Raw genomic sequence first — 25,797 nt, 5'->3', positions numbered from 1 at the left:
GGCCACACACAGGTTAGCCTGATGATATTTGCTGGGTGCAGAGAATAATCCGTACCAGGCTTTTCAACTCCAGAGCTATGAGATCATAAATGTGCATTGCTTAAGTCCCTGACTCTGTAGGTATTTGTTACCATACCAATAGAAAATGAATGTACCTGGTTGTACAGTATTTTCAGAATATGTTTGTTAGATGAGGAATTTAAACTAGAAGCTAGGAGAAAATGAAAACATCCAAAGTTTACTTTGTGGGTTAAAATAAAGACCAACCATGAATGCTTTCTTTATAGTTACTTTTACTGGAAAACAACAACAACAACAAACATCTTTTTCAAAGCTGTCAAAATAAAAAAAAAAAACCAGTACACAAGATTGCACCATCATTTATAAATGCTGTCAGTTAAAGGTAAGTAGGCTTTTCTCGCAAAATCTCATCTCAGTAGTCTTCTACACAGGCAAGAGCACTTGAAAGGCAAATCTTGGAGCTGTTGGCTGGATTCAAAGTTCCCTTAGCCAGGCTCACAGCATTGTACCATAGAATCACATCAAACCTCAGCCAGGAACTTCTCCACCAAGATTACATTAATGAATTTAAAATTTTCACATTCTTTCCGCATACCGTCATTCATAGTCTGGGGTATATAGTTCAACATTCTCCAATGTCCTTCTTTATGCATTATACAATATACACTCTTCTATTCATACATAACTTCCACAGTCTTCACATTCTCTTCCACCACCACTGTCATCACTATACAAGATTAAAATTTATATGTAAATACATAAACACATCTCTTCAAAACGGGTCGGGTGGGAAGAGATCATCTGCCAGAAAACAGATACAGGCATAGTGGGAAACTCAGGGAACCCTGGAAGGACTTGTTGCCACTAACACTACCTTGAAAAAAGCAATTCAGAAACTTAAAGAAAAACTAAATTAGCTGTGTATATTTTATTCTGCACCATTTTGAATTAGACAGGAATAAATCCAATAATACACTTGCAACATGAAATGCTGAGTGTGTTAATAGCTCACAAGTGTTGAAGTGAATGTTCAGTTCTCTTCAGAGACACGGGGCATACACAGGAGCCCCCATTTTAGAATCCTCCTTCTGGGTCTCGTGTGCACACATGTCACACACAAATGGAGTGTGATTCCAGTTCGATTCAAGTTCAAGGCACTACTGAGCAAAGGCTACATGCTTTCTTTGTGAATTTATGGACTTGTGAGGCCTACCTCAGACCCAGAAATTAAAGACTATATAAGCAGTCTCTTGACAATATATATTACTTATGTATACATCTCCTTAGAAATTATGTAAAAGCCTAACAGCTTATCGATTTGATTTTATGAGCAGTTTTCTCAAACAAACTTACATGTAATTTTCCCCCATCAACAGTACTGATGAAATACAGGGCACCTTTTTCTTTCAAGTATCTGGGTAAAATAGCATACCCTGAGATTTTAGGGTGCAAATATTACACCTTGTAAACTGTAGAATGAAACTCCTCAAGCACCACATAAGAAAATGTATACCATGATAGTCTTAAATACAAAGAATATCGATGAATGTGTTTCCTATGCACATATACACACTTATCATGAGATTATAGTCATCTACTTAGAAACCAACACTGCACTCACTCATTGTGGAAGTATAGCCATTTACTTAGGAATCAATTCTGTCCTTCAGGCCAAGCTAGATAGAGTTCAGGGGATAGGATCATTTGGTTTGTAGCAAATACAGGTCATTGTTTCTACAGTAGACAAAGAGTATCAGAGGACATTGAATCTTTTTAAGAATCAAGAGTGAAAAGGTCAAATATGAATAGAGAAAAATATATTTGTGTCACTAGACATTTTTCTAGTTATATAAGATTAATTTGAAATGTGTGCTAATTTTTGAAATGTATCATAAAGTTGTCAAAGTATAATTCATTTTTGGCTCAACTAGTCAGGGATGATCACATGTACACAGATGCTTTATCCTGGGCTTCATTTACTCCGGAGGGTAGTTTCAATAAGTGTTCAAAGAAATACATTCTGGGCAACTGAATTTTCATACTGGCTACAAATGTGTTTGGTTTTCAAGAAGCAGGTCCAATGAGGCCTGTTTCAACATGACCCCATTACCAACAGGGAAAAAGGATCAACGGATTGAAATCCCATCACAGAGTTCCTCATGATCATTCTGGAAACTGAGCCTCACACATAACCTTGAGAAAAAAAATTACAAAGGCCAGGGCACATTCTGTTTAAATTCAAGCTCATAGCTCTATTTAGGGTACTTTTTTTAATTAATGGTTTTACGATATAAAATAGGTTGGGTAGTTCAGTAGTGAAAAGAGACACTGTTGAGAGTTATTACTTCTTGCGGTAGAAGGCTTTCTAGATTCTTGGTTCATCCCACACTGGTTGAAAGAAGAAGGAAAAGCCACTTCATTCAAATGTCCATGCAAGCTCCAGAAATGACAAAACAAAAGACCCAGAGATTGGGATGTGTGCCTGTGAGAATTTTCCTTCTTTGTCACTTGAGGTAGGAAACGGCCCAGCAGATGATGATCCAGCTGTGAGATGACCAATAGCTGGTAGAAGAGGCACAAACACGAGCTTGTAATTGTATTTTAACTACTTGGACTCTTCCCACATCCTTGGAAACGTGTGGGAGGGCGCAGCCTTTTCCATAGACGCAACAAATAAAATTTTCTTTGTCCCGCCCCCTCAGTTTCTCTCCTCCTCTGTGAGAATGGAAGGCTCAGCTCTGCTGGTGATAAATATTGATAGTAGCCCATGGGCTCGCAGTCTCTGGACTGGCACATTTTCTTGAGGAGGAGTCTCTCTTTGTAGGTGGTGGCTAGCAAACCCATGGAGCTTTCCTGCAAGTCTCCTGGGACAGAAGACTCCTTCCTGGCGTGGGTTCTGCCCATGTAAACCCTGTGTAGTCCATTCTTTTCATTCAAATCCTTGAGAGTTCACATCGCTGCTTTAGGGCTACAGGTTTGAGATCTTTGAAAGAAATAGGTTCTAGTTTTTTGCTCCAATATTAAGTGACCTTATACGTGGCCAGTTTGCCTGGAAAATGCTAAAGTTCTGGGGTAAATCTTCTAGGAAATATCACTTTTCCTAAATATGGCCCAAAGACATCTTCCACACCAGAAATCCTGCTTCATAGCACATGCCTCGGAGACAAAACTTTATTTCACAGCTTGTAGGCCAGTGGCTGAGAGGCTAAAGCCACTATTTCTGCTTCAAATATTGCTCTTTATGTAAAAGAACTTAATTTTTAGAACTTGTTTTTCCCTGGTAAGGGAGGCCCTGGAAGTAACATTGAATTTGTTTGTTAGTCTGGATTTTAAAAAACACAACACAATTAAAAAGTAATAAAATTGTAAAACCCTTAGAAAATTCAGTATTTTAAGGCCCCATAAAATCCTTTACTTTAAGAAACACTTTTAAGTAGAAACCAAATATTGATGATCACCAAAATGAAAATGATTATTTAAAGAATTTACCAGAATGTTTTGTCTTTAAACAAATGAGTAACTGAACAGAGATTCCTTATGGAAGTCCTGAGATAATGCATGGGTTTTAAAAGCATGTTCAGTTAGAGAGTAACTAAGAAATTCTTCTGTGTATCACTTAATTGAGACACCGATTAGGACAAGCTGAATGGATCCCTTCAGTCAGAATTCGGTTACAACTGGTCAGTAAAATATCCCAAGGTTTGGAATCTTAATATCTGTTAAAACCTGAAGCAGGAAGTAGGCACTGTGGTTACAGAGTTTCTACTTTGGGATGGCCAGGGCCGAGGGAGTCAGAGCCACTGGAGCAAAGTTCACTGCCAATTCTACTGCCCCCAAACTTCAGGCTGCAGATGGAGAGGTAGGAGGCAGTCCATGAAGGGAATCATTAAAGGGGGCGGGGTGTGTATGCTGCACACTTACAACAAAGGTTGGACTCTTGAGAGCCGCAGATACAGTCCAAGGAACTCCAAGGTGATTTGTGATCCTATTATCAATATGCTGATTGGGTTTACAATAGAACCAATGAGATTCTATGGCTTGTTTTGAATGAACCATTTAAACACTCAGTGTACGGTTTCCCTGGCCACAAGTGCAGAAGAGAAGGCAGCGGTAAGAAAGCTTACATCCTGTATTAAAGTATAAAAAGAAATACTTCACGGGGAGAAACACAACCATTCAGTCATCTTAGCAAAACCGAAATAACAAAAACTACCTTAAGGCAGTTGTTCAGGAAAATATACAAGCTTACACACATGGTTCATAAGAAATAAAAGTTTGTAACACAACTGAAAGTTCTTCAGATGAATTCAGGTGTTACGATGCAACCTTCAGATTGAAGAACAGGCCTTATTTCTGTCTTGCTCCTGCAAAAGAAAAAAGTGCAAAGAAAACATGGTCAAAGAAAAGATGGCCAATTCTGAAAGAACATTCCCCTGCAAAGGGGCAGGAAAATCGCACCCCCATTGGCTGTTTAATTATTGGGCTCATTTCTTTATAATATGGAACTTACATTTTTAAATGTGTTTTGAAACCATGCCTCTGAAGCTACTAGTCATTGCTGACTTCCAGAAAGTGCCACCAAATGGAACCTGCCTTTGAAAATTGAATCAAATTCAATCAACCATTCAAAAATGATTTTGGAGTTAAATGCTTAGTTTCTCTGAGAATCATTCACAACAAGGACAAAACAATATATTGTATGCGTCCCTAAAATCAGCAGATAGACCTGATACTTAAATTAAATGGGGTCATTTAGAACTTATCATGTCAGTAATCCAATGATATGAATGAAACACTAAGGATTCTTGGAAAGGGAATCAGCACTAACTAAATCCTGTGGAATTTCTCATAGTGTGCTGTTATATAAATTAGATAGACTGGTTTTAACATGTAACTCAATTAAATCCACTTTAACACAGCACTGACATTGTTCAAAAGCATTTGAGAAACTATCCCTGTCTTCTACTTTTATAAATTTTTAGCATGATCTACTAGAGCTTTGCTTAAGGAATCTTTTTTAATGCCTAGAAGTTGCTATCCAAATATAAGATTATAAAGACAAAAATAAAATGAGCTGCAAGTGGTATTTGTTGAGGAGTAAGAAGTCTGTATCATGTGAAAAAAAAGCTTGAGGAAGAAGAATCAAATACCATCTCTCTAACTATATGCAATCAAGTAGCAAAGCAAGGGATGCTTCAGTCCTGTGACCAAATAAATAAATAATAAACAAACAAACAAAGCCTGTTTAAGCATGTGTTTATTAAGAAAGAAAGCTAGAATAATAATGCTTTTGCAGCTCAGATGAATGCACTTTAGCTATATCTTTTTGTTTCATATTTATATTGAGAAAATACATTCAGGCTAAAGGAAATGTTGGTATACAGAGCATGCAGTTCCCACAACCTAGCAGTCTCCTGGAGCTCACAGATACACAGTTTGCTAAGGTTGATTTTCTACCTTAACTCACACAGAACAGCAAGAAGAAACTGAATGTAATCATATGTGAAGGAGGAGTGACCAGGAGACTAAGAATGATTTCAATTAGATTAAAGAACTTGACGGTAGTTCTGGCTTGGTGCCATCATAAGGCAAGGTGAGCAGAGTGGAAGGGAACCAATAGGAAGAGGAGGAAACTCCCCTTCAAGATGATAGCCAACTGAGACAATATCCAGGGATCATATTCAGGGGTCATTAGTCTAGATATTACTTTGTGGATATCCATAAGGTATTTTTTTCTGCTCTATTAATTTTAGGGAAATTTTGTTTGAAAACTTGAAAGTATTGATCTAATTCTTATTAGGGATGAAATAATAATAATTAGCCAATAAAACCCATCAGCGGCCTCTCAAGTAGATCCTAGGAGTAGAGCTGGAGGGTAAGCTGTACTGTGTTACCAGGGGCTCTCCCCCGAGTGCCTTCCCAGGAGTTAGACCTGGGACACCGAGCATGCAGCAGAAATTCAGGGTGGATTTCCCCTTTGCTCCTCCCAGGCTTGTGCCCAGATGGAGAGGAAAATCACCACACGCAGCTGGCAAGCTGGACCCAGAGCTTTATAACACGCTGGAAGGCTGTGTGGGATACTAGAATACCCTGGCACCCAGCCACCATGCCTGGAGAACAGCCAGCTCTGAGGGGACTGCAGAGTTATGGATTCTGTCTCCTGATTGGGAAACTTCAGCTCTCTGTGCCCAGGCCCCTGACACCACCCGGGGTGAGTGAAACAATGGTTTCCTGCTCTGTCTAGGGCCTGGGGGACATTTCTTGGCATTTATGGGTTCTTGTTTCTAAGAAACTTTCTACAGGCCATGTTCTCTGAGGTAGGTGGACAGTTCTATCTTTACAGCTTTCTCAAGATTATTTCCACTTTACAGATGAGAGAAATAAGGCTCAAAGTGTGTATGGCACTGGCCTAGACCAAGAAGTAACAGTCCTACTAACTGAGTCCTAGTTGTCTGACTTCATGTGGACCTGTGCTCTGGTCACAGTCAAACAACTTCCATTCAACCGAAGTGTTTCAACCCATCTGCATCCCTGGGGAGGGGGGATCCCCTCACATGTACATCCCATACCTTTCCTCTCCCAAACTAGTTCATCATCGAAGACATAATCTTGAGTCTAGTGTCTCTGATATGGCTCAGGTTTCTCTTTACAACATAGAATGCTCTGGCTATCGTTTTTTAATCATGAGAAAAGCACATATAGAAGCTTGATTTATGTTGAGTATATTCAGACTTCAAATTATTCCCTTCTCCCTGCCTTTCTTGGCTTTTTTCTCAAACTCAATGTACATGCACACATGCACACACACAGTCTCTCTCTCTCTCTCTCTCTCTCTCTCTCTCTCTCTCTCTCTCTCTCTCTCTCCCCCCCCCCCCCAGTGAAATAGCTAGAAGATTCAATTTTCTCTGTGGCTGGAGACTTTTCTCTCTGGGTCCCACCAAGTCTCGCCAGTCCCGGAGCCCACTTATAAAATAAACACACAGATTCTTACATTATTTAAACTGCTTGGCTATTAGCTCAGACCTATCATTGTCTAGCTCTTACTCTTATATTTAGCCCATTTCTATTAATCTATACTTTGCCACATGGCTTGTGGCTTATCAGTACCTTACATCTTCCTTGTCTGGTGGTGGCGCCAACCAGTCCCCTCCTCTGCCTTCCTTTTTCCTCTTTTCTCCTGTTAGTCCCACCTATCCTTCCTGCCTGGCCACTGGCCAATCAGTGTTTATTTATACAGAGCGATATCCACAGCATTTCTCATGGATAGAACTTTGATTTCCCACCTGATTGAACTGAAGTTAGACAAATTAGCACCAGGGCCACCAGCCTAGCCATGTTCTGCCATCCTCTTTGAGGACACAAATGTCACATAATTAATTCTTTACTAGGATGACTAGACAAGAGACAAAATAAAGATACTGAAAATTTTCAGAAATGTTAAGCCTGGCGCAAAGGACAGATAAGGGAAGGGGAATATTTCACAGCGAAGAAAAGAGAGGGTGAAAAGTAAGAGAAGTGGGTGAACGTGGACCTGCTGCAACAATGCGAGCATGGGCTTTGGACGGCCTGCACTTCATTTATTGTGGATTGGGTCAATTTATGTCTTTATTTGCCTAACAGAGGTTAAGAAAGTGTCTACTTGGTTAAAGACTCCACGAGGCTACGTTTTGGTAAGGAAGAAAATATAATGGTAGACAGAGCGTGCTTGGGAGGCAGAGGCAGAGGAAACAGGATTTCAAGGTTAGCTTCAGATGAGTTCAAGGCCAGCCTTGGCTGATATGTGTATGTCCAACAGAATTCTGGAGAAAGGTATGAGAGTAAGTTCGAGGAAAGCTCAATCCAATGAAAAAGGAGAAGAGAAAAGTCAATTCAAATAACAGGACATTAAGAATCTCAGCAGTTGGGAGGCAGAAGCAGGCAGATCTCTGTGAGTTCGAGGTCAGCCTGGGCTACAGAGTGAATTCCAGGACAGCCAGGGCTACACTGTGAAACCCTGTCTCAAAAAAACAAAACAAAACAACAAAGACAGAACAAAACTCTAGCTATATACAATAATTGGAAGAGGGAACCATACCATGTTCGGGGAAGGGAACAGAAATAAACTATTGGTTGTGGGATGTAATTATGGGACTAGCTGAAAATGATGTGTGGAGTTTCCAGCAGCTTAGCAATTGGATACCTCTGTCCACCAGCACATGAAGGGTAGCCAGACGCCTGACCTACCAGGGATGCTCAGGGTTCTGAAGTACGTTCTGGTGAGCGAGCTGCCAAGCTACCCAGTCCTGCACTTTGAGCTATTGATTCTGTAATAAAGCAAAACCAAACCCTGAAAAAAAGCAAGGACATGGGCAGATGTATAGATGCCCGTGGTAGACCATTAAAGTCAATCTAGTTGACGTGAATACGGAATGAGAAGCCATGGTAGGGAAGATATTGCAAACAAATAAACAATTAACAAAGAGCCCAGGATAATTTCTCAGACAGCAAGCTAACACTAGAGCAGACACCAGGAAACGATGTCCCTAGAGAGGAAGAAAAAAAAAAAAAAAAAAAAAAAAAAGGATGTAGACTGAAAAGACACTGCTATGACTGTCCAGGTTGAAAGGCAAGCCTTACACAGAAGGGACAGTAGCTAAGGAAGGGTCACTCGACCTCTTCGTTTTGATACACTTAGACCTGGGTTTGGTAGTCTCAGAACTCCTCCGGGGCCACTCAGAACACACCATGAAAGTGGGTGCTGAAAATGGCTCCCCCTGAACCCAGCTTTCCCTTTCCTCCTTAGCTGTTGACATATGAGGCTCTGTTCATGGGATAGGATAACCCCGGGAAGTAAGGAGAAAGGGAAGGTCGTGAAACACACTCAGAACTGGAGAAATAAGCCTTGCAGAAAAACAAGGGACATTCAATTAATACACAATCATTGCCATTCTCTAAGGTTGTACTCTAGGTGGCAGGTATAGTGCTGATTAAAGTTTTGTTAAAGTTACTCCGTCAGAAAGGTATCAAAGATCCTGAGGAGAAGTAACTTTCAAAACCAAAATAGACCAAAACCGAAACACACGCATGTACACATGCACACACGCATGCACAAAACATCTAAAGAAATGAGAAAGTACTGAAAGTTTGTAGCACTTTATATATATATAAAGGGAAAATTCATAACGGAATAACTAGAAACAAGGCCGATAGCTTTTCCACTCAGCCTACACAAGGAGCAAAAGCAGAACACTCCCCTTTGTGCGGGGCACTAAAAATAGACAGCGAGATTGTCTTTGGGCTGAAAGGAACAACACTTGAACATCAGCTTTCCGTTTAGAAGGAGGACTCTGCCCTATCTAGTTAGAATATATGCTCCTGACATAGAGCCATCCTGTGTCACCTTGTGGTTTACAGCCCACCCCAGAGCACACAATGGCTGCAGAGTGTAGGCATGGAATTTGTATTCATTGACTGAATGAAGAATGTAACAGTATTTCCTGAAAATCTGTATTTAATAAGCATTCCCAAAAGTAAATAGAGCCGGCAGTAGTTTGGAGTCAAATGTCACCAGGGAGTAAACCACAGATGTTCTCTCCGGAAGCTCAGAGCTCTCCTCTATGACCTCCCTTTGCTGTTCTATGGACCTTACCAAGGAACACTGAGAGTTGCCTCTCTCACCCTTTGGACACTTCAGCAAAAATCTCTAACTCTAGTTTACTCGTTGGTGCATTCGCTATTATAATTGGATCAAATCCATTACATAGCATGTATTTTGGTTTTTTTTTTTTTTTTTTTTTTTTTTTTTTTTTTTTTTTTTTTTTTTTTTTTTTTTTTCGAGGCAGGGTTTCTCTGTGTAGTTTTGGAGCCTGTCCTGGATCTCCCTCTGTAGACCAGGCTGGCCTCGAACTCACAGAGATCCGCTTGGCTCTGCCTCCCGAGTGCTGGATTAAAGGCGTGCGCCACCACCGCCCGGCCATAGCATGTATTTTGAAAGGGTGTCATAAAACCCTATCCTACAAAATCCCCTGCAACCCTTATAAAAGTCTGGGTTCCGAAGGAAACATGGGAGCTGAAATCACCTGCTGAGGCTGGAAAACCAGTTGGTGCTTTGGAATATTTGAGCACTGTTTTTTAAAACTGTCAAAAGAATTACTCACCCCTTTTTAAAATCTGACTTTTCCTTGGAAAGTGTAATGTTGAGTTCTGAAGACCTTTAATTCGTATCTAAATTTGGCCAGCTAGATTTTTGCCTGTACACACAAAAAGCTCACCCTTAGTTCCCAACTCCTCTGCTTAAATCAAAGCCAACACCCATCATTGTATCTTTAGGGCTCTTTGCTAAGGTAAAATTCTGCTTCCAGCAAGGGTAAGAACAAATTCAAAGCTCCAATTCAACTCTCAAGATGCAAAACTCAGATTTATGCCTGTGTCTGATGGACACAGCATCACACCAAACCTCTCCAGACGCAGCAGACCAAGGAAGGGCCAAAGGCAGTTGCTAAGAAGATAGGACCGCTGTGCAACCTCCTGGGCTTCCTGCACCTCCAGGGCTCCACAAACTCCTCAGGATTAGTAGATCCAAAACAGCCTTAGGTAAACACACCATCCATCCAGGGATCAAAACGCTGCCGCCCACAAGATAGTGCATCTACAACGCTAATCCTCCATGCTGAGTCTCCTCAGCAGGCACTCTAGGGGTCCCTTTGTGTTCCCCGCCCCTCCCCTCGTCATTAGTGGTCACCACACCGTGCAGTGCCTGCAGCAGACTCTTGGAGAGGAACAGTCCAAACACTCTGTCTCTAGGTTGCCACTAGAGCAAAGTTGGCATTTTCACTTGAATTCTAGTAAAAGTCCCAGTGTGATCGATCCTATACAGTGCTTTCTTACCTTGGAAGAGACTTCACAGCAGCAATACACCATCCTAGCAGCTGACATTCTGATACACACTGGATGGTAGATTTTAATGTCCCTGAGCTGGCAATATAGGTCTGTTTACCTTAGATGCATGAATAAGCAAAACACATACATACACACACACACACACACACACACACACACACACACACACACACACACACACACACACACACACACACACACACACACACACGGGCTTGGGGGTGTGAGGACTGCATCCCCTCTTGAGATAACAGGAATGTGAGCCACTCTGTCATCCCCAAGATTACACTATGCTCTTATCTCAGTCCTCTTTTCTTTTTCATTCAGTGTGGCTTTACCAAGAAGTGAAAATCCGGAGGACAAAATCTCAACCCTCTCTGCTCTGAGAGGCGAGGATTACAGCAGACAAGCCGGCCTGCAGCTCTGGTCCCCTGTGCTCCTGGCAGAAGGTGTGTGTCTTCACTGTCTTCTGGGTTTGACCTGAGGTGTCCCGGTTGGTTCCACCACCCACATTCATGCCTCCTATCAAGTTCCACAGACTGTATTTCCAGCAGAAATTTCCTGCCTGTGAGTGCAGATCAGACTGGGCGTCAGAAACAGGTTTTCTCTGCTTTCCTTTGCAGCGTGGAAGTCATTCTTTTTCAAAGGGAGCCACACAGGCAGATCTAACGGTGCTTCTGGGGATTGGCATTAGCCTTGGAGCATGGTGGGTTCAGTCAGAGCAAAACAGCATGAAATGCAACAATTCTGTCATCCAAGAGGTACCTTTGGCTCCAGAATCTCACCCTCTTGTGAAGGTCAAACTCTCTCTCTCTCTCTCTCTCTCTCTCTCTCTCTCTCTCTCTCTCTCTCTCTCTCTCTCTGTGTGTGTGTACATGTTCAAATTGTGTATCTGCCCACACATAAGATACACTAAAAACCCTGGGGAAAGTATTCTGATCATTTGAAAACTCAAGAACAAGAACTTTAAACAACGTAGTGTTTTAATATAAGAAGTTCCAAGGGAAGACGTGAAAGAAGAGAGAAAGGAATGTTTGATGACGCTAGAAAACATCCATTTTAAACTCCTCTTACTATAAGACAGGGGAGCAAACAGGCTAACTGTGTTTCCGGTGACCTAAAGCGGGTTATCTGTCTCACCAGGAGGCCAGGGACAAAGAGATAGGCTCACTCCACCACCAAATCTAGACCAGGCTTTCATTTCTGTCTCCTTTCAACCTTGACTAACCAAAGGCCAAGGGACATGTGGGGGTTCATTCTCCCATCATTCTCTGGTGGGACAAACACTCAGGCAGTTTGCAAAGGCCAGAGGGAAAAGGCTATCCGTGGTACCCTGAGGGGTGCAGAGAGGAGGGAATGGACAATAAACTAGTCCCGTCGTCACAAATCAGATGGCGTTTAGTCTCCCTTTTCCAGAACGCCCGCCCATGTCTCCAGACAGCCACGGTAGCTCTCCCAACAAAGACACCGAATCACTCTCTCGGATCACCCGAGTAAAATGCACTCACCAGGGGCTGTCCCAACGGCCTTCCTGTGACTCCGGTCATCTGTGTTCCACCACAAAGCTCATGGTGGTGCCATCAAAGGAAGGGGGAGCGATGATCCGTGGCCCCAAGGGCTGTGAGGTGATGCTGATGACGGGCTTGCCGTGCAGCTGGGCGAAGCCCTTGGCCCCCACGAGCTGCGATGTGGCTGCGGGGGCTGAGGAGGAAGAGGAGGCAGGGGACTGACCGGAGGCCATGAAGTATGGGGCTTCAGTGAACGCCGCCGCAGCTGTCTCTTTGTTGGGGGTCTCTGCTGCCACCGAGAGCTCACTGCCTCCCGCAGTGTGAGCAATAGGTGTGGCCTGCAGGGCACTGGGGGGCAGCACCGTGGGCAGGAATCCGGGATAGATCATATAGGTGGGCCCGTAGGCCCCGGGACTCAGGGCCAGAGGAGGCACCGGAAGGGACATGGGTGCCACCGGTTGTTGCTGGGAGGTCATGGGCACGTCGACATATTGCCCTGTCTCGGGGTCAAACAATCTCCGGGTCATAGGTTGAACGGGCGTGTCCACCAGATAATACTGGCCAGTGGTCACGTCGAGGAGCATCTTGCGCTGTGTCTGCTGAGGCTGTGGCTGCTGAAAGGGGTCTGTGGGGACTGCGGCCGGGCCTGCAGGGGCTGGGGCTGGCATTCCAGGAGGGGAGAAACAGAGGACCTGAGGCTGGGCCCCCTGGAGAGTGAAGGGCAATGCCTGCTGGTGGTAGACAGCTGTGGGAGTATGCTCGGGGCTCTGAGGCCCTGGCGGGGCAGCGACTGCTTCTCGGTGGTTGTCAGGTTTGGTACGCCAGGCTGGCCTGCTGGTTCCACTGACGTGAGAGCCTTTGGAGTTACTGGGGACCTGACTGCGGGCACTCAGTGGAGGCAAGCTGCAAAGAGTGGCCGCTGAGGAGCTGGCAGGCCCTTCTCTGGAAGCCCCAGGCCTGCCAAGCAACTCCCCTGCGGCAGAGCTGCCCTTGAGGGGGATGGTCAGGTAATTCTCACAGTCACTGTTGCTCTTCTCCAGGCTGGCAGCAGTTTTCCTGCTGGTGGCCTCATCAGGAGGCGCTCGGGTGGCTGGGGAGATCTTGAGGGATCTGAGTCCCTGCGATCTGATGCCCTTGGCTGGTGAAAGGCTCTCTGGAGAAGGCCCTTGTGGGAATTTGCCGGCCACACCCCCAGTTTTCTGAGTGCTGCTGGCACTCACTGTGAACACATTCCGGCTGCTGGGGAGCGGGGGGAGGGGCTGCAGAGGTTGGGTTCTTTCCGCATCCTTGTGGACTGGGGGGATATAGAGAGACCTGGGCCTTTCTTTGGCCATGTTCTCGAAGGCAGCTGCCCGGGCAGACACACTCTCGGTGCTGGGGTTCGAGTTCCTCCTCTGCAGACGCTCCATGGGGGCCCCTCTCAGGACCACACCGCCTTTGTGTCCCGTGTCCCGTTCTTCCATCTGCCCCAACTGCTTGGCCGGCTTGTCTGGGTCTCCTTCAGCTCCCTCGACCCCTTCCCTCTCCTCACTGGCGATGAGTGACAGGACATGGCTGTCGGCCATCATGGGCAAAGGGTCGCTTTTGCGCTTCCATTCATTTCTGTTGAAGCTATATAGCTCTTCCATGGACCTCACCGCCGCTGTGAGCTTCTCCAAGGCATTCCGGGCTGGCTTCGGCGCTTTCCCTTCCTCCTTAATGTCGTCCTCTTTGGCTTTCTCTGGGGTCCTCTGAGCAGACGCCTTGGAGACAATCTTAAGCACAGGCAGGTAAGAGCCCTGTTCAGATTTATTGGGGGCAATGGTGGCCACAGGCAGCCTGCCAGATGCCCTGTGAACCAAGACAGTCCCTTCTGGGGAGGAGCTCAAGACTCTGCTGCCATTGCCCACTTTTCCTGCACCTTCCCTGGGCTCTCGATCCACACTGTCTTCTCTTGGATTCACAACCGCCTGGCACATAATCACCATAGGGGACAAGGACCTAGATCCTCCCGTGGCAGCGGTCAGCTGCCTAGGCTTAGGCCCTGTCAACCCCTGCTCTGGGGTGACACTGCCCTTGTCGCTGCTGTCCCCTGACCCTTTGATCAGTTTCCTGACATCCCTCACCTGGTGGAGAGGTCCTGGGGCCTTGGACTTGTCTCTAACATCTCTCACCTGGAACTGGGGCACTTTTTCCAGATTGTCCCCACCACGGAAGAGTTTCTGCTGGGTCCTGCTGTTGTCCTCAATGGTCTTGAAGAGGTTTGAGTTGCTGCCACTAGCCAGTTTGGGCGTGAGCAACTTGGCAATGTTGAAATCTGAGCTTGGCTGTTGTACACTTCCTAGGCGGATCTTGATTTCAGGTGCCTTGGGCCTGACCACTGCCATGGAGGTAGCCTGGGCAGCCGCGGGGTACTTGATGGCCTGCTTCTCCGGCTGTTTGTCCTTGGGTGTCTGCTGGATGTTGGGAACAAAGAGGCGAGACATGATGGTGGACTTGCTGGCAGAGATCTCCCCAAGATCAGCTCTCCAGTCCCCACCTTTGGGGAGCTTCAGTTTTCCGATGGGAGCTTTCTCCTCCAGCTTCTCCGCCTCTTTCTCCTTCCATGTCCGGAAGGCGCTGTTCTGACTCCGAAGGAAGATGCCCTTCACAGTCTCTGAAGCACTCTTTTTAATTTCACACACTTCCGTGTGTCCATCAGAGAAATTTCGGCCGGGGCCTGTGCTGCCGCTCTCTCGAGGAGTACTGGCTTTGAAAACGGGGGATTTAGAACCTACGACAGACCCTTCCGCTGCATCAGACACACTGACCACGGTGTACTCAGAACTAGCCTCTGAGTGGCGCGAGCTCTGCCTCTGCAGACCCCTCTCCCACGGCTTCTCGGCCCCAGGAGCGCCCTCTGCCTCCTTAGAGGTGCTGGGGGCGCTACAGTGAGACGTGTCAGAGACTTCTCCCCTCTCCATCTTGAACTCATGTTCTCGCTGCATCTTCTTGGAAATGACGTTTTTGAGCAGACTCGAAGCAAACTTGGACTTCTTCTGGGGGCCGTCACTGCGGGAGGCAGGCTTGCTACCCTCGGACGCCTCTGACCCATCATCCGTGTACACAGACCCCGGGCCTTTGCTGGACCCCTTGGTGACTCTGCTGGGCCCGGTGGCTGAGCTGGCTTTGCTGGCTTTACTCTCACTTCGTAGATTGAGGGGCTCCAGAAGGGTGACGACCCGGGAGCCAGTTTGGACCTGTTTCTGGAAGCACAGGGGGGTCTCCACATGTTTGATTTCTCCCTCAACTTTGCTGACCACAAACTCTAAGGCCTTGGTCTGGGACTTCTTGGCCTGGAGGTAGAGCTGGTCCGCAGCGGCTCGGGTGCCACCGCCCTTCCTCAGACCTGCAGCCACGGAGGCCGCACTGCTCCTCAGCAGGCTCTGCTCCACTCTGGCCCCGACACCGCCACATTTTAAGTCCAGGAAGGTTGACCATCGTCCAAACCCCACTTCAGAGAGTGTGGTGGAGGATTCTCGGGAGCTGATGTTCAGAGCTTCAAAATAGGGGTAAGCGAGGCTCCGGAAGGCCCTGGAAGTTAGGTTTCTCACCTCTTTGTCGGCATCGTCCAGCTCACTCACTGCACTGGAGGCTCCGCTGGAGTAATCCACCAGCTCCTTTGCCCGGATGGCCCCGCACCTGGTTTGCAGGCGAGCAGGGACTGCGATGAATTTCTTTGCATGGTCCTGAGCCACGGCTGCGGCCGAATCTTGCTTCTGTGAACTTGAATTGCGTTCAGCAGCTGTAGAGACTCGGAGGCTCATGTCGCCTTCATGCTTGGCAGCATAAATAATGTTTTGCTTTGCCCGCACGTTGCTAGGCTCATTTATAGCCCGGGAAGTTGGCTTGATTGATAGGAGGATCTGGCTTGCTGTACTCCCACAGCTGCTTGCAGCAGTGGCCGGTGCTCCTAAGGCTGCCTCCCGGAGCTCCCGGACAGGCTCAGGTGGCGTGGCCGTGCCAGGTCCAGTGGGTGGGGGAGTAGTGTCGCTGTCGGAGGGGCCACTGCCCACTTCTGTGCTGCTGGTGTCACGACCACTGCCGCCCGCCGCACTAGGGCGAGCCAGGTCACTGCTGATGGGGCTGGGAGTCCGAGTGGTGTTGGTGCTCGGAGGGGTGCTGACGTAACAGCTGTTGTCATCGTCCTCTTCGGTGGTGACGTCTCCTGGGGTCTCATCACTGCCACCAAAGGAAGCATAGTCCGCGAACGAGTAGATCACGTTGTTGTCCTCGAAGTCCCAGCGAGAAGCCAGCCCCACATCGAAATCCATGCCCTGTTCTACCTCACTCAGCTGGATCTCATGGGTGGTGATGTAGTGTGCTTCCTCATTTTTCGGGGGGTCCCTCTTGCCCTGGGACTTGGCAATGATGTCCTTGCACTCTGTTCCATCACTGGCCCCTCCTCCTCTACCCTCCCTTGCTCCTGCGCCTTCCCCTGCTTCTTCTCGGTTTTGCTGTTGGCAGCCCATTTCCGGCTCACTCTCAAAGCCCAAGGATGAAGAGGAGGTGGCCAGGACCCCCAATAACTTGGTGGGATCATCCATTTTGGAAATGCCATCGTCTTCTGCTCTGTCCACCGGGGAGGAGGAGGAGGAGGAGGAGGAGGAAGATGAGAAGTCTTTCTTGCCAGCCCAGGAGCTGGGGCACTGGGGGGAAGCAGGACTCTTCTTGGGGGTCGAAGCCTCGCTGGCATGGCTGCCGGGTTCATCCTGGGCTTTTGTCTTTGGGCTCTCGGAGGCCTGCTCCCTAGGACAGTGTTCCAGTAGCAGTTTCGTAGTCTGGGGGCTCTCCTTTCGGACTCCAGTTGAAGCACACATCTCCACATACTTGGCTTCAGCCTGGGTAGAGTCTGAAGGCTCAGGAAGCGGCCGCAGCTGCTGCCTGGGCTCCTGGCTGTCTTGCTCTCGGCTCACCGGGTCCTCCGCAGGCGTCAGGCTGGTCTGAGAGTTCATGTCCGAAGCACCGCCTTCCATTCTGAGCCCTTGTCCAGGTTCCAGTGACAAGAAGAGGCAGTGGTGAGCTCTGGGGCTGTCCTGGGTCCCCCTCTGGTCCTGGAGGGGCCGCAGAGTGGCCCGGAACAGTTTCCCACGTGCCTGGGCTGGCCCCAAGGCTGTAGGTACCCTTGCTACAGCTGCCACCACCACCGCCCAGTGCTTCAGCCCCTGCGGTGGGGCCTCGGCGAGCCAGAGTGGGGTGGGAGGGCTCCCAAGAGCGGCAGCAGAGGTGGTCTGTAGCCAGGGGGCTGGGGCTCTGGCCGCGACTGTGGCCAGTGTCCTGCTGCGGAGGAGCTGTCCCGTCCAGTCGCTTGTCTGGCACCGTCCGTGGTTGGTGGTCTGAATGCCATCAGCCAGCGAAGAAGCAGCATCTGTAGGTCGACGTCGGGTCTGCCAGAAATGAAGGGAAAGCATGTGTCTTGTGCAGCAGCCTTGTCGCTTTCCTGGATGGGGAGACAGAGGGTCACGTCATTCCAGAAATATTTTTAGTGTCCATTCCCTAGTCATACCGAAACTACACTTGAGGGTAAACGGAAGAGGCTGTGAAGAGATGAGGAGAGGAGGTGGGGTGGGAGAGGAATGTGGCTTCTGATTCAAATCCGCCAAATGTTCTTTGTAATCTGTTTTAGAGTCGTCTAGCGAGTACACAATTACCCTTCACTGACTGCCATCTTTCTCTCCCCAGCCTCTGATTAAATGAATTTTCTCTCCTTGTTCAAAATTCAAATTTTGCACCACACTTCAAATCAGTTAAGGAAACTCCAGAAATATTTCGCGTCCCCCTTGTGCATATGGTAATTTTATATTTGCCTCATTTGCATACTCTCTCTTTCGAGAGCGAAATCGGATGAGTGATGGCAATAAAAGTTTTCTTAGGACAAGAATTTTCTTCATCCTCCTTTCCTCTGGCCAAACTTACACTCCGTGGAACATAACCTATTTGTTTGAAAATGGGGTGGGGAGCGGGGGACCCTTCTAGTATCCTTACGGTGTTGATGCAAAGCTGAAAAGGGGAATTTTCAGAGATCTAAAAACTCCTTAAATAAACTTTGAGCTATAGGCACTCCGAAGAAACACAGGAAGACAATATGGACACTATTTCAAATCCCTACAGTATCTATTCAAGCTCAAAACCGTTCCTAAACTTGTAAACCCACGACAAGACAATAAGCCCCGTTAAATATAGCCTGAGCTGCAGCTCAGAGATTGGGTTCCCCTGGCTGTATGCCAGGCCTGCAGGGCACAGAATCAAAACACAGGAAAGAGCAACGAATGTGCTTACCCTTCATGAGTACAGTTCGGCTTGGAGGGAGGTTCAGAGAGGAAATGTGAGCCGCTGGCATGCCCTGTGAAATACAGCCAACATCCCAGTTCACCAGCTCTGAGATAGATCCATCCCAAACAAGTCCAGCGTTGTGCAGGCAGATTTGCCAAGGCAACCCAACACAGGGGTCTGTGCTAGCACACTTTGGGGCAATTCACTGGGCCCAGTCCCTGGAGAACCATGACTTGGTTTTGATGAGATCTGGCCCTCGTCACCTGCCAGGCCCAGTTCCACCACTATACATAGTCTGTGTGTCACTTATGCCGATTGGATAAAGCCCTATTTTAAACATCCACATTTGTGGAAAACGAAAATAACACCGTCAAGCATCCCCTTTTGACATGAATGCCACCCCCACACTGAAAAGTGTTCCTTCCTCTGAGTAGGCTTGCGGGTAGGTGGGAGGCAGGCACCCCAACAACTGCAGCTTCTACCTTCTCTCCCGGTTGGGATGCAATTATTCTCCCTGGACAAACCCTTTGCCCCTCCACTGCCACTAAAACATGATCAGGAAGGCCTGAAAGCAGCAAGAATAAAATTATGGATATAAAGCCATAACTCACAGTGAGGAGAAAGAAAAAGAAATGCCTTCCAAGTATCAGCTTCTTAATTATTGAGTACAATAACTAGGGACATTTTAGTTTGTGCAAATAGATACATATATATTTGGTTTTTTGAGATAAGAGCTCTGGCAGTCCTCAAACTCTCTCTGCCTCCCAGTGCTGGGATTAAATGTGTGTGCCGCCACTGTTGGGCAACTTGTGAGTATAGTAATTATTGAATCCTGTTTAGACCCTAATGAGCTAAGCACAGTTACTGTACTGATTTTATAGATAGGGAAACTGAGACACAGAAATCAGACAGAATTCAAACGGCCAGCTATTAAATCTGCTTGACCATAAATAAGCCACATAGCTGTTTGAGTTTGGTTTTTTATTTCATATAATCAACCCGAGAACATGTTATGGACTCAGGGGATTAAGGACCATGATCCTATTAATAAAATGGAATTAAATATAGTCACCTCTCAGGCAAGCAGAATTTTCAGCTCTCCATTTTGAATTTTCTTTGAGGCTGGCCATACCTGGGCCAGTAAACCCTGAAGACAGTCCCAGGCACTGTGAGGCACGTGAACTTCACCACCGCTGAACAAGAGGTAGAGAGAGCTTCTGCTCGTCAGGCAATTCTAGTCTGAGGAGGAATAGTTCCAGGACTTTCATATGGCCCTGTCTATGACAACATTACAACAGATTTTTCCTGAGTTTCTTCTTGTAGTTGGCAAAATATAAAACTGGAAGATCAGGAGCATTGGGTGTGAGTGAATTCCTAATTTCCTTTCCTTTCTTTCTTTCTTTCTTTTTTTTTTTTTTTTTTTTTGAGACAGAGTTTGTAGACTAGGCTGGCCTTGAACTCAAAGATCCACCTGCCTCTGCCTCCTGAGTGCTGGGATTAAAGGCGTTCACCACCACTGCACAGCACAATTTCTAAATACCCAAAGTTCCTAAAATCTCCCTCCCGAGATCTACTTCCTCTTTGAGGACAGCCCTGGGCAAATCTCCCCAAGAATCAGACACAGCATAGTTCTAATGTGGGTACTTATCTTCAGGATAGTTCTAATGTGGGTACTTACCTTCAGGATAGTTCTAATGTGGGTACTTACCTTCAGGATAGTTCTAATGTGGGTACTTACCTTCAGGGTATCCGTGAGGCTCCTCTCTGCTTTCTAGTTAAACAGTGCCAGTGTAGGTAGGGGGAGGGGAAGGGACAATTCCTTCATATAAAGTCAATTTCCAAAAAGATTTGGAATCTAAACCACGGATTCCTTTTAAAAATTAAAAAAGCTAAAAATCTGCAGCAGGACTGACTATTCAAAGAAAAGAAACCTATAAATAGAAAAATAATGAGCAACTTTTGGGTAAAGAAGACAATTAAGAACTCCAAACTGTTGACCTTCTAGCATTTTTTAGAGTTCTGGGTAGGTTTCTGGTACTCTGAAAAGGGATGGTCTCAAATTTGTTGAATAGTTTGGAGTCATTGGCCACCACAGTGCCTTTTATTCTTTCATATGACTACAATCACTTTTTTACAGATGAACTCAGTGATTGCCTACCTGATCTCAAGTCTTGAGCAATTGACGGTGACTAATATTGCCAGTATTAACCCATGCTAAGGAGGCATGCTTGGTAAGCCAGGCAAGGTATTCCCTGTTGACAACTTTATATGGGAATTCAGAGATCAACAAAGGAAATGACTCAGCATCGTTATTTTTATCTCTGTGGAGAAAGATTCTTAGCTTTCCCTGAAGGTTTTCTGAGACAGATCAGTGTATGTAAAACTTCACATGATTTAAGAAATTAAGAATGAGGGCCAGACCACTCACCAGGTGATCTAAGGATATACTTATATTTAGGGTCTCCAACTGTGGCAAAATATGATAACGAAACATGTCATTCAAGAGGAAAAGAACCCTAGTTTACTGAAGGTAGCTGTAGGCTGGGAGTGAAGAAATGCATTTGATTACGCTTAGCTTCAGATTAGATGCCAAACCTTAACCAAGCACAAACGTTCTTAGTTCCTCTTGGTACAATGGGAGGGGAAGGAGGTGATGCCTTACATCTAGTTGAAGGTCTTTCCATGAAGATGTGGATAGCTCTCAGCACACACTTAGGTGAAGAAGGCTTTTCTGCTGGCTACTGCCTAAGACCCAGAGTGTGGCCAGCCCGTTCCTCCCAGGCCCAGAAGGGACATGTGAAAGTTAGCCTGGGAAAGAAGGCACCTGCTGTCTTTTTTATTTTCCTGAAAATATTAGAAGGTGCCTAGTTGATTAGTTATTGAAATAAGTGCTTCACAATCATATGACTAAAAAGTAATTATTATTTCCACTTTATGAGTTAAAAAAAAAAAGTGAGTCTGAGTAAAACTTGTGCCTTCTATGGCTTTTCACAAATTTTCCCAATTGATAAATGCATGGCCCTGGTTAAAACTGGATTGGAGGTGCTTCCTGCCTACGCTAAGTGGGTTAATTCAGCACTGAGTCTATGAGGTCGGGGGAGTGGTGTGCTGTCACAGCGCCATGCCCACTGCAGGCCCATTAAGCTGTTTCACAGCCTCAAGCCAGCTGCCTGCCCACAGGACTGGCTGGTCCAAAGATGTGGAGAGGCAGGATTAGAGAAGAAGACTATCCCTGTGAAGGGCAAAACAGCATGTACCGTGAGGATGAGTAAGGGAAGAAAAGCACGTCGTTGTAGCATGGAGCCACACAAACTCCAGATGCAACCCCTTAGCTATGCCCTTAAAACTTGGAAGGACAGGAAGGGACACTTCACCACCAGAAATAAACCCTTACTAAACAGCCCTTGAGCCTCGCTCCACGCAAGCTCAGATAAGGAGCTGAGTGGTTTTTCACTTGGCCCCTTGGGCCGGGAGGCATATCAGGGAGCCCATCTTTTCTGGCTGCCCTCCTCCTCTTCTTGACTTTGGAACCCTGCTGGGCCTCCTGCACTCCCTTCCTCTGATGATGCGCCCCCAAGCCCATGACTTGTGAGGTTAGACAGTTGCATCTGTCTGGCCTTTCTCTTCAGGGATCTGGGGAGGTGTCATAGTTTCAGATTGGACGATACAAAGGACGATGCTCCCTTGAAGACCGCCCTCAGGTGGAATCTCTCCGTAACACTACTTAAAATAGCCTAACTCTAAAACTTGGTCCATCTCATCCATGACCTGTCTGTCTTCCTGACTTGTATGTTATGTATCCAGAGGGAAGGAGGTGGCATGGGGTTTCCCCAGTCAGTGAGGGCAGGGCAGGGAAGATGTCTCCCTTGCCTTTCACGGGTTACAGTTAGAAGCAGGATATAACCAGCTAAGTCAACTGCTTGGGTGATCATATCCGTCACATATTTCTGTAATTTTTTAGAAAGCAATTTTTTTCCTTCTAAATCATAATGTTGCATTTTGAGTCTTAAACTCTTGGTGGTTTTTTTGTTTGCTTGTGGCTTTTTACTTTTTAATTTTTTTTTGTCTACTACAACAGTACTTAGAATGACCATGTCCTATCTCACCAACCTGTATATTACATTATTATCAAATTACCTTATGTCTTAGTCACTGTTCTATTACTGTGAAATACTATTGGAATACTACCAAGGAAACTCTTATAAAAGAAAACATTTACTTGGGGACTTGCTTAAACTTACAGACTTTAGTCCAATATCATCATGGCATCAAGTATGGTAGCAGGCATGAGTGGTTCCGGAGAGGAGGCTGAGAGCTCCATCCTGACCCCAAAGCAGAGAGAGAGAGGAGAGGGAGAGGGAGAGAGAGAGGAGAGGGAGAGGGAGAGGGAGAGAGGAGAGGGAGAGACTGAGCCTGGGCCTGACATGAGCTTTTGAAGCCCCAAAGCCCACCCCCAGTGACACACTTCCTCCAAAAAGGCCACGCCTCCTAATCCTTCCAAACAGTTCCACTCCCTAGTGACTAAACACTCAAATATATGAGCCTGAGGGAGTCATTCTGATTCAAAATACCATACATTACAAATAATTGGAACTGATTTACTGGTCATCTTTCTCATTGGAATTCAAACCCTCTTCAAGCAGGATCATGTCTGATTTATTTATTCTAACATCTAGAATAATATAAGTCTCATAAAAATGAAGCTTTTAATTCAAACTTCTCTGATATCCCCCTTTCATTCACTTTTCTCTCCCTCCCAGTGAAGGGTCTGGCACACTTTTGGAACAAAATAAGTCTTTGTTAACCTGCAAATGACTGAACAGTAGGGAATGAGCAAACACTAGTTTATCCTTCGTTATTGAGTCAATGGTTAAATAGTTATTTAGGATAACTGGATACAAACTGCCAAAAATTATTTAGGGAGATCCTTACTAACTAAATAGCTAAGAATATTTATAAATAAAGCATTAAGGTGTTTTGGCCTGCACGTAATATTAATGCAGTTTTAAAAGCCACATTCAAAGTCCTCAGAAATAAGACTCAAAAGTAGCAAAAATCACTCCTTTACTTTGCCTACCTTCTAAATTTCCTTAATGACAACAAAATGTTTAAGATAAAATAAAATTCTAAATATCTAGTTATCAATATAAATTAAAACTCACTTTAAAAATGAATACAAATTAAAAATCACAATTAAAGGTGGTGGTGGTGGTGGTGGTGGTGGCACATGCCTTTAATCCCAGCATGCCAGAGGCAGAGGCAGGTGACTCTCTGCAAGTTCAAGGCCAACCTGGTCTACAGAGCAAGTTCCAGGACAGCCAGGGCTGTACAGAGAAACTCTGCCTCTAAAAACTAAAACCACATCAACCAACCATCCAACCAACCAACCAACCAACCAGACAAACAAACAAAACCCCCACTAAATCCTAAATTTTAAAATTAAGCTCAACAGTTGAGTCAAATCCAGAATAGACATCTTCAGGTTGTTCTACCCTTTCATGAAATCAGTCTCTGCCTCCAACAAAATTCTTTGTCATCTGTTCATCAGCCTGTATATTGAGTAAGAGCCTCCAAGTCAAGCGATATCGCTGAAGACATCACCTTTGAAAGGCCAGGGGTCATTCACCAATAAAGACTTTCCTCTGAGCTCAGAACACCAACTACTTTTTGCCGGCAGCTGTGAGTGGGGAGGGCTGCCAGGAGGTCTGACTTTCTCTGCTGAGCTTAACGGGATTACAAAGGAAGGAGAAATCAGCCAGATACATTTCAAGCCAACAGACCCTTCGTATATTTACGGCATGTTATCCTAGTAACCATTTATTTTGCTGAAAAGGTTTAAATAAAAACCTCCAGAGTCCCTTTTAAGATGGTTTCACATTCCCTACTCAGACACCTGCCTGATTTTGATGTGCTACTATTTTAGTATGTCCTGAAATCATGTGATCCCTTCTATAAGACTCAAGTTGGTGTCTGTATGTTTACCACCCATACAGCCTCTTGGAATAGAAATTGGTGCAGAAGATTTTTCTGTCTCCTAATGTAGAGAAACACAGGCAGGAAAACCATTTTATCCAGACTCATACAACTCAGTATCCCATGTCAGTACCAACCTGGGACATGTTCTCCTAGTTGGTGGTCTTCCCTGGATTCCCCCTAAATGTCTTAGTGTGACTAAACAAGCTCTGAGAGTCCGATCCTAAGACTTATTAGATAGGAGGACACACTCTGGGCCTGCTCATACTTCTCTCTTGTCTTTAGTCCTGGAGAACCCCACTGCATTACAATCATGTCTAGATCAGTACTTGGGGACTGGAAAAACATCTGTGTCACAGGCTTTCTCACTCGGTGGAGCACGGGCTGGACACTGGTCAGGCCTATGAGACATAGCTCAACACAAAAAAGGCAACTGAAGCCAAAATCATCTTTGAAAACCATTTGAATCACCTGTACGTCCCATTTCAGGATATTGAGGATACAGCCCTGCATAGAATGAACACCCATAATTATGCACAATATGAGAGAGTACATGGCTGCTTGGAAACACCACCTCTCAACATGTTCCCAGCTCCCCGCCACAGTGCTTGTATTTGTACCCATCACAGCCCTTAGGTTCAATAAGGCTTTTGACTTCATAGACAGGTCTATGTGTTGGAACCTGACTTCAGTTAGAAGCCTTGCTCCCACTCTGTGTTGGAAACGAGTCCATTTGGAATCAGCTGTGTACCTTAGGCTTGTTTCCAAGGAGCCACTTCAGCCTTGATTAGACAACCAGAATCTGGGCCCAGTATCTTATCTACAAAGGCAAATGGTGTTTGCTTTCCCAGTCAGAGTCCTAATCTTTTCAATTTCCTATTTGTTATTTGCTGACTTTCTTTTACAGAATGATTTGTTCATCTGGTTGATTGTGTGTGTGTGTGTGTGTGTGTGTGTGTGTGTGTGTGTGTGTGTTATTTAAAGGGGTCTTTAAAAGCCAGAAAATGGATTTTCTATTCCTTCTATAGTGGTATATAATTTAGATTACGTATAGTGGCCAAAATGAGCACCTTGCTTATGAACATATTTGGGCAGGAAGCATTAGGTTTTCCAGCTTCCAAGCAAA

At 45.8% G+C, this 25,797-nt stretch overlaps 1 protein-coding gene across 1 annotated transcript; it reads right to left on the bottom strand.

Annotated features, from left to right (window-relative positions):
- Positions 1-273: 273 nt before the first annotated feature.
- On the bottom strand, positions 274-18,370 carry C6H4orf54 (chromosome 6 C4orf54 homolog). The gene is made up of 2 exons (XM_028857618.2): positions 12,408-18,370; positions 274-4,385 (listed from the first exon to the last, which is right to left on the bottom strand). The coding sequence occupies exon 1, from the start codon at positions 17,834-17,836 to the stop codon at positions 12,443-12,445; it is 5,394 nt and encodes a 1,797-aa protein (XP_028713451.1). The 5' UTR covers positions 17,837-18,370; the 3' UTR covers positions 274-4,385; positions 12,408-12,442.
- Between the last annotated feature and the right edge of the window lie 7,427 nt (positions 18,371-25,797).

The sequence above is a fragment of the Peromyscus leucopus genome, chromosome 6 (assembly GCF_004664715.2).
Source record: "Peromyscus leucopus breed LL Stock chromosome 6, UCI_PerLeu_2.1, whole genome shotgun sequence".
NCBI lineage: Eukaryota > Metazoa > Chordata > Mammalia > Rodentia > Cricetidae > Peromyscus > Peromyscus leucopus.
Note: the sequence above shows the minus strand (reverse complement) of the source record. Positions and strands in the feature narration are given on the sequence as shown.